General features: G+C 40.6%; 1 protein-coding gene and 1 non-coding gene across 2 annotated transcripts; one reads left to right on the forward strand and one right to left on the reverse strand.

Annotated features, from left to right (window-relative positions):
* Positions 1-527: 527 nt before the first annotated feature.
* Positions 528-634, reverse strand: LOC117126309. The gene has a single exon (XR_004448884.1). It is a non-coding gene; the product is annotated as a small nucleolar RNA R71 (small nucleolar RNA).
* Positions 635-4995: 4361 nt separating this feature from the next.
* Positions 4996-10742, forward strand: LOC117126100. The gene is made up of 6 exons (XM_033273491.1): positions 4996-5256; positions 6535-6774; positions 7482-8342; positions 8453-9976; positions 10090-10254; positions 10311-10742. The coding sequence occupies exons 1-6, from the start codon at positions 4996-4998 to the stop codon at positions 10740-10742; spliced, it is 3483 nt and encodes a 1160-aa protein (XP_033129382.1).
* Positions 10743-11543: the final 801 nt, after the last annotated feature.

Below are 11543 nucleotides of genomic sequence, written 5' to 3' on the forward strand. Positions count from 1 at the left end.
TAAACATTATTATTCTAACACAGGACGAGAACGGAAACCTGTATGACCAGGCCGGTCATATGCGTAATACAACAGGTCAGAAAATAGATGCTCAGAGGACTGTAATCCCTGATGCTGATGATACAGGAGCTGCTCAACCTGTAGATGAGGACGCTCGATCGAAACCACTGGCCGACTACAATCGCCCAGATGAGTACTATTCCAACAGATCGGCTATTCGAATTCCGGAGATCCAGAAGCAGAATTTCGAGCTGAAGCCTCAATACTACACTCTCGTGTCGCAGATACCCTACTCTGGGTTACCGCACGAGCATCCTATGGACCATCTGGAACGGTTCAAGGATCTAATTGCTGCTATTCGGATGGAAAGAGTCCCCGAAGATTACCTGCTGTGCAAGCTCTTCAGATACACGTTGAATGGAGAAGCAATGCACTGGCTTAGGCTGCAACCCACAGGATCTTTAACATCCTGGACCGACATCAAGAATTCTTTCTTACGAAACTTCTTCGATGAGGCGCGCGATGAAGAACTTCGGAACAAAATTTCCACATTCTTGCAGAAGGCTGGAGAGTCCTTCAAAGATGCGTGGATTAGATTTAGGTTCTTCCAGCGAGACTGTCCACACCACAGATTTAACGAAGTGCAGCTGCTAAGCACTTTCTTCTGATGTCTCACCTTACAATATCAAATGGCTCTTGATACGGCTAGTGAAGGAAACTTTGCTAACAGCAGCAGCACCAAAAACACTGACTCTGAACGGAAGAAGTCTGTAGCCTCTATCGGGAAGGAACAGATGGACGAAGTAAGAGCTAAGTTAGATGTGGTGCACGAGCTTCTTAGGAAGAAAGTATGTTCAGCTGAAGAAGAAGTAGCAGATACGGAAGGAGAAGAAAATGTGAACTACATCGGAGGTACCGGATTCCAGAAATTTGGAAACCAGGGCGGAAACAGAAACTTCTTTGGAAATGGTCAAAGAAGTAACCAAAGTTCACAATTTCAAAAACCCTTCAACAACAGCAAAAGCTACTTGAACTCTTACTACCAAAATCCACCACCCAGACTCAGGAAAGCAAGATCGAAGAAATGCTTGATCGAGTACTGTTGGGACAACAACAAATCACCGTGGATTTCAACGGTAAAATAGACTCCGCCTATAACAATCTGAACACCAAAATCGAGACCTTAGGGACTCAGGTGAGAAAACTTGAAACCCAAGTAATTCAGACGGGCGAGACTATAAAGAGGCAAGAAGCTTTCGCTAGAGAGGCAGGAGCCAACAAAGGGAAACACCACGTAAATGCCATCATAGATGATGATTTTTAGCAAGTGATGAGAAATGAAATGCTTGAGGAAGGAGACTTCAAAATCGAAAGCTCCGTGAATCTCGGCGGTTCTCAATGGTGTCGACCGATGTCGATGAACTCGCATCGATCGACAGACCATGATGAAGATCGATGGACGGATTACTCCAGTCATCGATCGACGTCGTCCGCTAAATCGACTGAATGCAATGCGGTTCGAATTCTAACTCATGAAGAATTCGCAGCTAAGCATCCTCACCCACCCTCCCCTTTCTATGATAAAATCGATCGATCGGTTGAGCCAACCATTGATCGACAGAGTGAGTCCGACGTCGATCGTCACAACACACCTCCCATCGATCGACAGGCACCTCTGACATACCGAGTGCGGTTACCCTCAATCGATAATGATTACAGCAACGCACTCAGACCACCACCTACACCATTAGCTAGCCCACCCGAACCAAAACCCAACCCTTTAAATAGTTCACCAGAATCAGTTCAAGAAGAACAAGAAGCTGAAGGGAGAAGGTTAAGGAAAAGAAAGGAGAAGATTCCTAAAAACCTTAAGAGGGAAGCTAACGATAAGGAGATGGATGGTTTCACTAAAAGAGTCCTCAGAATCCCAATCGAAAAACGTTTGATGAAGCTTACTTCACACACCGGTTGTGGATGTTCTTCAGAGAAACAAAGGTAACTGAGGAGGACATTAGGAGAATGTTTCATCAAGTCAGAGAGAAGATGAAACACAGGATCAAATTGACGAAGAAGAGTGATCCTGGGAAGTTTGCAATACCATGCGTAGTCAAGGGTGTTGAATTTCCCCATTCAATGTGTGACACAGAAGGAGCAGTTAGTATCCTCCCTAGGATCATGGCAGACCAGCTTGGTTTGACCATCGAACCTTCAACGGAATCCTTCACCTTCGTGGATCTTTCAGAGAAACGATCAGGAGGAAACATAAGAGATCTGGAGGTACATATTGGTAATGCCCTTGTCCCTGTAGATTTTCATGTCCTAGACATCGAGCTTAACTGGAACTCTTCACTTTTGCTTGGAAGATCTTTCCTAGCTACAGTAGGAGCTGTATGTGACATGAACAAAAATAAATTGTGTCTAACGCTCATAGACCCAAACATCCATTACGACCCCGTCCGACCTAAGAGAAAGGTCATTAATTATGTGGATTACGGGAAAGAACTTGGCTTCATTGGCGCATGCCATTGTGGAGCAGAGTATGAATCAGAGTACGAAACAGAGTACTCGGAATCGATCGACACCCCAACCTTTCCATCGATCGATTCCAATAAGTCAACGGTTACCGATGACCGCAACAACACGTCACTCGACGTAATGCACCCAGTTGACCATTTCGCTCCACCTAATCATTGTTACCAACACTTTGCCTTCCAACCTCCAAGCAAGAGAGGACATGATGATTATTCCATAGGCAGTTGGGCAGACAGTGGTTTCCATGAAAGGTTTGTAGTTGACACTGTAATTACTTCACCTAATGAGGAACATACAGAAGAATACGATGAGGATTATTGGAAGGAACGTGCAATAGAAATGTCTTTGCAGGATGAAAGACTTGAAACACATAAGTTCACAAACACGTTTCCAACATCGTTCGACGTTGTGCACTCCACATCGGTCGATACCCACCCTAGCCCAGCAAAACAACCGCTCACATTGATCGAAACTCACACAGGAACATCGATCGATATTCGCACCGCAGCGAAAATTCAGGAGCAGGAGAATATTCCCTCTCCAACTAGGTTTATGAACCTTCACCTGCAATATATGATCCCCTAGGACCTGTTGATCCGGTTAAAAGGGATAATCTTTTGCAACACCTAAAGCCACACGAGTAAGGACTTTTGCACCATTTTGTTGATTTTAGCTAATAAAAAGATTTTGCAAAGACTGAGTTGTGTTAAATTATCAGGGAAATTCCACATGGAGAAGCTCACGAGGATATTGAGTTCTACAGAATCCTCATCACTCCAAGACCTTGGCCCATCAAAGAATATGGATGGCTGGTTCAAAATGTAAGTATGCAGCTGAGTTATATTTACTTTACGGCTAAGTTATAAGTATGGTACAGCTGAGTTATATATTATTTGTGCAGCATATTGCTTCGTATATTAGAGTCCTCATTCAAAGGTCCAAACAAGATCCCAGCCCATTCTGGTCCAAGCGTGTTGCCTTTATAGACTCTTGGTTCCTTGAATCATGGGTTCACGATTATAAGCAGTTCGAAGTCAAACCGGAAATGGTCAAATTCAAAGGAAGTGGTTACGAGGGGTTAGCAAACAGTTTGATCCCCACAGACTTTCAGACAAAGTTGCGGTGGTTTACAGAAGTAGATCACTTGTACGGAGTGATTAATACTGGCGGCAATCATTGGGTGGCTTTTCACGCGGATCTGCATAAAGAGAAGGTTGATTGCTATGATTCAATCGTTGGAGAGCAAACACTCGAAAGTGATCTGAGAATGCTAAATTTCTTTGGGCCGCTTACTCGTATGCTCCCTGCGATTCTGAATGCCCTTATTCCTGATGATATCCGAGTCCCTACCAAGAAAGAGTTTGTATTCAGACGAAGAACAAAACGTATTGTTCCACAAAACAACTTGAGAGGCGACTGTGGAGTGTATTCATTGAAGTTCGTCGAGTGTCTAGCGCTTGGTGTAGCTTTTGATGGGATATCGGATGAAAATATTCAAGGTCTGAGAATGAAGATGGCAGCAGATATCTTCAATGAAGGAAGTTGTAGTAGTTTGGTAGGGTCGTTTGGCGATGAATGAAGATGAGTTTTGTATGACTTATGGCTAGATATTTTGTACTTGACTTAAAGTTATGATTTGTTTATCCTAACTCAGCCACCTTGTTTAAATTACGCAGCCGTTACGTTAGATATAGCTCAGCTAAACCTCAAACCATACCCTAAAATAGGGAAATATTTAATAAGTCAGCCGATTCGTCTTCATAAAACAGCCGTTTGGGTAGATATAGCTCAGCCAAACCTCAAACCATACCCTAAGATAGAAAAATATTTAATAAGTCAGCCGATTCGTCTTCATAAAGCAGCCGTTAAGGTAGATAAAAGTCAGCCATACTTCAAACCATACCCTGAATTAAAATAATTGATATGTTTATACTTAAAAATGTTATAACATTCCCTAATAAGTGAATATATAATCAACCGAACGTCTCCTATTTATTGAATTAACGAGTTTAGAATCGATCATGATCTTGAGGTATATGTTGTCTTGCAGTTACTTAAAACCTTACATGTAGATATAGAGTGTGATCATAATACAACTCTCCTAAACTATATACAACGCATTTTAAGACTAAATTTATGTTATTTGTTATATTTATCACACCGTTATTCCAAATCCTAAACATAAAATCCCTAAATAAACAAACCTAAACTCTAAATACTAAAACCTAAACCCTAAATCCCAAATATTAAATCAGCCGTAATAGGCTATATAACTCGGCCGCCACGTTTGTTAAATGTTGTTGTTTGGCGGGAAATAAGATAAATGAATTTTGAGAAATTTCAATTCCCGCCGTTTCACGTTCTATGTTTCTCTATATATAGTGCCCTCTCTAATACCCTTTCTTACGCCTTTATCTCTCTAGAAAAAACCTAAACAATATCTCTCTATCCCCATCAAAAGCCATGCCGATTGTTCCTGAAAATTCAGAGAGGTTAGAGAACAGTGTTTTTGCGATACTAAGCTCTGTAAATCGTGAAAACCTCCCTGTTCTATACCCTGGTCCGTGTGACTTGCTTGACACAACCAGCCCTACATGGTTTAAATTTTTAACTGATCTCTCCCTGGTCATCCCGACGATTCTTGCAGAAGGATGGGTTCATGCATGGCCGACATACTGCGACATTCCCGATCATTTTAAAGAACGCTGGTTTCTTCAATTCGCTGTAAGGCCCGACATTTGTTCATATATATTAATATATACCATCGGTCTGTAATCTTTGTATTTTTTTTTTGCCGTAGCGGACAAACACATGGGATCGAAGGCATCATTTGACAGTTTGGCGTAATTTTAATCTTGTGGCCAGAAGTCTATTTCGTTGTCAGATGCACCATTTGAGGTGGACTTGGTTGGAAGGAGGCGAGAAGCCAACTTGGATGCTAACCAGCATTTGGCTTGATCTCTGCCACATGTTTAAAGAGTCTGGTCCAGATAATTTTGGTTCCTGAAAGTCTTTTTCGTGTCTGTATTTTGAACTTCATTATTTCAGCCATAACTTGTTTCAATGATTCAGCCGCAACTAGTTTAAATGTAATCTCTGCCACATGTTTGAAGAGTCTGGTCCAGATAATTTTGGTTCCTGAAAGTCTTTTCGTGTCTGTATTTTGAACTTCATTATTTCAGCCATAACTTGTTTCAATGATTCAGCCGCAACTAGTTTGAATGTAATCTCTGCCACATGTTTGAAGAGTCTGGTCCAGATAATTTTGGTTCCTGAAAGTCTTTTCGTGTCAGTATTTTGAACTTCATTATTTCAGCCATAACTTGTTTCAATGATTCAGCCGCAACTAGTTTGAATGTAATCTCGGCCACACATTTTATATAATTCAGCCATAACTTGTTTCAATAACTCAGCCGTAATTATATTTTGAAACGCATTATTTCTGTTTGTGAATGTTATCTCGGCCACACATCTAATATAAATACCTCAGTCATCATTGTATTTAAATAACCCAGCATCGATTTAATTTTAAGAGGCGGTATATGAGAAGTTCCATCATTATGCGCGTTGGAAAATTTGGCTGCCATGATAATATCGAGACTCATTATTATGAGTTTTTATATATATGTTTCATTTACAATATCGAGACACTGATATTATATTGTATTTTATATATTTAATAGTATTATATCTGTGATGTCGTATCTCTTCTTACAAAGTAAAACAATTTTTAGTTTCCAAGGACTTTGAAATATATTTTAACAATATCTTCCTCATCCTTCACCTCCGGAAATTATTACAGACGACGTAGGAATACGGAAAGAGGAACGCCGAAAGAGTGTTGGTGTGGTGCACCATCTGACATTTTTACATCTGGAAGCGAAACAAATCCAGGAAGATTGTACTATTGCTGTGCAAAAGGATATCATAAGGTTAGTTCTGGTTCTTATTTCCCATGTTCGGAAACGTAATACTTAGATCTGGTTACATTGGTGAAAACAGAGTCATTTATTCAAATGGGCGGATGAGTGCTTGGTGGAAGAGGTTGAAGATATTAAGGCAGTGATAAATGGCATGAATAGAGACATCTCGGAGTTGCGAGTTAACGTTGCTCGGTTGGCGAATGGAGTAAAGACAGAATCTGAGAGAAAAGGAGGCGAATGTTTGAGTGAGAGTCGGTGTTTGAGGAATGTGGTTGTTTGTGTGGCTGGAATGGCGATACTTTGCTACTACTACTTCTCTGTTTAGTCATGTTTTGTCATCATAAGTCAGCTTTCGCGTGTTATGTAACTCAGCCTTTATTAACTTTTAAGTTGTTTTAACTCAGTCGTATGTAAACAAAACTATGCGTTTATTAATATATAACTCAGCCGTTAAATCAAATTGATAAAAGCGAGAATGTTTTCTTACCTCTGGTAAATGACATAAATAGCCTTTGGTTAGTTTTATTTACTTTTATGCTCAGATAGTCTCATCAACCAGTAACAATGATTGACCTAACAATTAGAAAAAAAAACATTGTCGGAAACGGAGAAGGAACCGCAAGGATACGAAATCGCCGTCGACATTGTGTTTACTTCCTCTTTCTAAAAATAACTGTGAGATCTCCGTTATCGTTATCGTTATCGTTCGTTTGTATCGTCTTCGCCGCGTTCATATCTACAAGTTCGTCTTTTCGGTAGGATGTCGCGACGTTAAATATTGATTTGGGGTTTTGTTTCGAGTGAGTTAGGGCTATGTTTCGAGTGAGTTAGGGTGTAGTTGTGATTAGGTTATTGTTGTGTTGTAGCTGAGTTATTGTTATGTTGTGGCAGAGTTATTGTTATGTTTTCCCTGAGTTATTGTTATGTTGTGTTTGAGTTATTTTAATGTTGTGGCAGAGTTATTGTTATATTCATTGAGTTATTGTTATATGTCGTGACTGAGTTATTGTTTGTTTATTTGTTCAGATGGATGTTTCTGATGTTAAATCACGGGGTTACCCTCCAAGACTTTATCCTGTAGGGTCTTCTAACCTAGAAAATAAAGATATTAATCAAAATTTCCGTTCACGAGATTTACCTCATATTATAGAAACACTAGGAGAAGATGTATGGAAAGCACTGGTGAACTCTCCCATTGGAGTAGTTGCTAGGCTAGTTGAACGCCGAAGCGTGTGGTCTGGTAGAACAGTACACTATCTACTATGTAGACAGCTGCGAGTACATAGGAAGGAGATATGGAGTCTGGTGGTTGATGAGCCTATCAGGTTTAACTTGGTAGAATTTGGTGAGATAACTGGGTTAAACACTGGTCCATTGCCAACAGAAAGTTTTGAACCTGATCCTGATAAATACAAACCGTTTTGGGCGAAGCTGAAGGTGTCGCTTGGGAGGGGACCCACGTTGGATGAACTGAAGAACTCAATAGAGGTCTGCCCGAGTTGGACATTTAAAGAGCGTAAATGGCTAGGGTTATTAGTTCTTCAACACATGGTACTTTATTGTTTGCATCAAAATTCTCGGGTGCCATTTGAAAGTGCCAAAAGAGTGTTTGACGATGAAGCCATGAAGTCGTATCCATGGGGTCGGACTGCATACGAAGTTCTCATTGACTCTATTAAAACGTTGGCTCCAGACAGGGGGTCATACACATTAAGCGGCCTAAAGGATGCGTTATTGATTTGGGCGTATGAATCCATCGTCTGCTTTGGCGAGTGTTTTGGGAGAGTGGTGAATAATGAAGACGTTCCACTTTTACGATGGGGTGGAAAGCGTACTCGTGCAAATTTCGAAAACTTGTTGTCTGCCGAGATAAAACAACATAGCCAGGTAAGGTGTAACGCTGCGTTTTGATTTCTTAAATGGCTGATTTATTAGACTTAATGGCTGAGTGTTGTGTTTATTTGGTGGCTGAGTTATATTATGTCCTGGTGTTACAGGTGCGTGTTAGGAGAATGGTTTCGAAGGAGTCAATCGAAGAGTTGTTGCCTGAATGGTCGTGTCAACCTGACGACCCACAACTCGTTAACTTGATAACAGACATACATGCAGGTAGATTTGTAAAAGGTTTTTGGGAAGTGCATGGAAATGCGGAGGGGAAGGGTAACGAGAAGAAGAAGAAAGCTGAGCCACCCAATAAGAAGCAGAATAAAGTTAAGACCAATGAGGGTGAAGCTGCTGCAACGGGAAAGGGTTCAAGCGAAGAGGAAGGTAATAAAGATTCGGGGAACAACGCGAGTCTGATGGCCATTGCGAGTACTCTGGATAAACTTTCCAGAAAATTTGATCTGATGGACGCGCGATTTAAAAAACCATTGGTGGACCAGAAGTCGATAGATGACATGGTGAAAGTTGCAGTGGAGGAGCGTCTGAAAGTTATGGGGATAGGAAAAAATCCCCAAAACAAAGAAAACCTTTCGAACGTCGCCGCCGACCAACAACCTGAACCGTTGTCATCACCGCAGCCTAATACCCAGCAGAAGTTTGTCTGTAGTCCACTGTTAGCTGAAACCCCTGGAAAGGATATGGGACCTAGGAACAATTTGTCCAACGAGCTTGATAAGGAGAGAGGGATGAAAAAAACTTTAGCTAAGGAGTTTGGAACACATGCTGAAGATGAGGGTGCTAATGTTCTTGATTTCCTATATGTTTCTCCTGCAAAGGCAACTAAGGCTGAAGACTTACGTCGCCGCTCCACGCGCAACCGTACTATAAAGGATGAGGATGCAGAAGATAAGAAAAAAGCTGTGCAAGCAGAGGCTGTGTTGAAGAAGAAGGAGAAAGCTGCCGCTAAGAGAAAAGCGGCTGCCTCAATGAAGCAAAAACAGCCTGAGTTAAAGAAACCAAAACAGGCTGAGTTAATGAATGAAGAACAGGCTGAGTTAAAGAATCAAGAACAGGCTGAGTTAATGAATGAAGAACTGGCTGAGTTAAAGAATCAAGAAGCCGATAATGAGAAGAGAAAGAATATAACTACACCGCGTGCCAATGTAAAAAGATGCAAGGTTGAAGATTCTGTAGAGGACAGTGAATTTGCTGTAATGACCGACGAAGTTCTTGCGGAGGAGAATGAAATCTTGCCGGAGTCGCCTATGGCGAGTCAGGAATTGATTAGATCTGCTATAGTAAAGGAATATCGGGAGAAAATGGTTAAATTATCTCCACAAGGGTTTGTATTGTCTGAAGGTTCTTCAAGACCAGTTTTTCCGTACATTGGAGACAATGGAACGACGTGCATGAGGAATAATGTTGAGCCTTCATCAGCAATATATGACCCTATAGCACCTGTTGATCCGATTGTATTGGATAAACTTATGCAACACATCTCGAGAATTCCACCCAAACCACCAGCACCAGCAAAGAAAAGAGTTGTAAGATCCGCCGCTCGTGAGGGTGACTTCTACAGCATACTCATCCTTGAAAGACCGTGGCCGCATAGCCAATATGGATGGTTGTTTGATGATGTAAGTCTATAATTACGACAGAGTTTTACATTATATTTCAGCTGATTTCTATCTTCTATTAAGGCTGACTTATATATTTGTTTACGGCTGACTTGTTAATATTTATTGTGTAGCATATCTCTGCGTATATTAACGTCCTCATTAAGAGGTCCATGCGAGATCCCACCCCATTCTGGACCAAGCGAATTGCCTTCATTGATCCTTGGTTCTTGAAGAAGTGGGTTGACGATTACAAGCAGTTCAAGATAAAACCTAATATGATGAAGTTCACAGGAATGGTTATGAAAATCTTGTACACGGTAAGCTTCCCTGTAACTTTCAAACAAACTTGAAGTGGTATGAACACGTGGATCACTTGTACGGATGTCTTCCAACCGGCGGAAATCACTGGGTGGCTTTTCACGTGGATCTGAAGAAGGTTAAGGTTGATTGCTATGATTCAATCATTGGAGAGGTAACAGCCAAAAGTGCTTCGAAAATGCTTGAAGAGTTTAAACCGATAACGCTTATGCTTCCCGATATTTTGAATCAAAACATTCCTGCCAATCTCCGAACCCCGAGTAGGAAGAAGTTCGCATTCAGGAGGATGAGCAAAAGGTACACTCCACAAAACACCCAGATTGGCGATTGTGGGGTGTATGCGTTGAAGTTTGTGGAGTGTCTAGCGCTTGGTGTAAGTTTTGCTGGGATAAACGATAAAAATATTCAAGGTTTACGGTTGAAGATGGCGGCAAAGATCCTCGATGAAGGAGGAAACAGGGCGTAGAACAATTAGCTATCCAAATGAATCTGTGTTTGTTATTTTCAATCAGACTTTCCAATAACCTTAAGTTGTTTAATGTTGTTTTATTTTATTAAGTCAGTCGTTACGTTAGATATAGCTTAGCCAAATCTCAAACCATATCCTGAATTAAAATAATTGATATGTTTATACTTAAAAATGTTATGACATTCCCTAATAAGTGAATATATAATCAACCGAACGTTGTATATACTTGAATTAACGAGTTTAGATATACTTGAATTAACGAGTTTAGAATCGATCATGATCTTGAGGTATATGTTGTCTTACAATTACTTAAGACCTTACATGTAGATATAGAGTGTGATCATAATACAACTCTCCTAAACTATATACAACGCATTTTAAGACTAAATTTATGTTATTTGTTATATTTATCACACCGTTATTCCAAATCCTAAACATAAATCCCTAAATAAACAAACCTAAACTCTAAATACTAAACCCTAAACCCTAAATCCCAAATATTAAATCAGCCGTAATAGGCTATATAACTCGGCCGCCACGTTTGATAAATGTTGATGTTTGGCGGGGAAATAAGATAGCAACTAGGAATTTTTATTCTTTGAATTTGGCGACTATTCGCATTTCCATTGGGCTCTATATATGTCCAATTTTCCTTTTCATTCTCTTTCCAATATCATTCACTCTTTATAAAAACCTAAACCATATGGATATGGAGATTGTTCCTGGCTGGTCATTAAAGTTCGCCAGCAGTGTGAATGCCATTCTAAGTTCTGCAGATCGGAAAAACCTCCCGGTTCT

This window comes from Brassica rapa, chromosome A06 (genome assembly GCF_000309985.2).
Source record: "Brassica rapa cultivar Chiifu-401-42 chromosome A06, CAAS_Brap_v3.01, whole genome shotgun sequence".
NCBI lineage: Eukaryota > Viridiplantae > Streptophyta > Magnoliopsida > Brassicales > Brassicaceae > Brassica > Brassica rapa.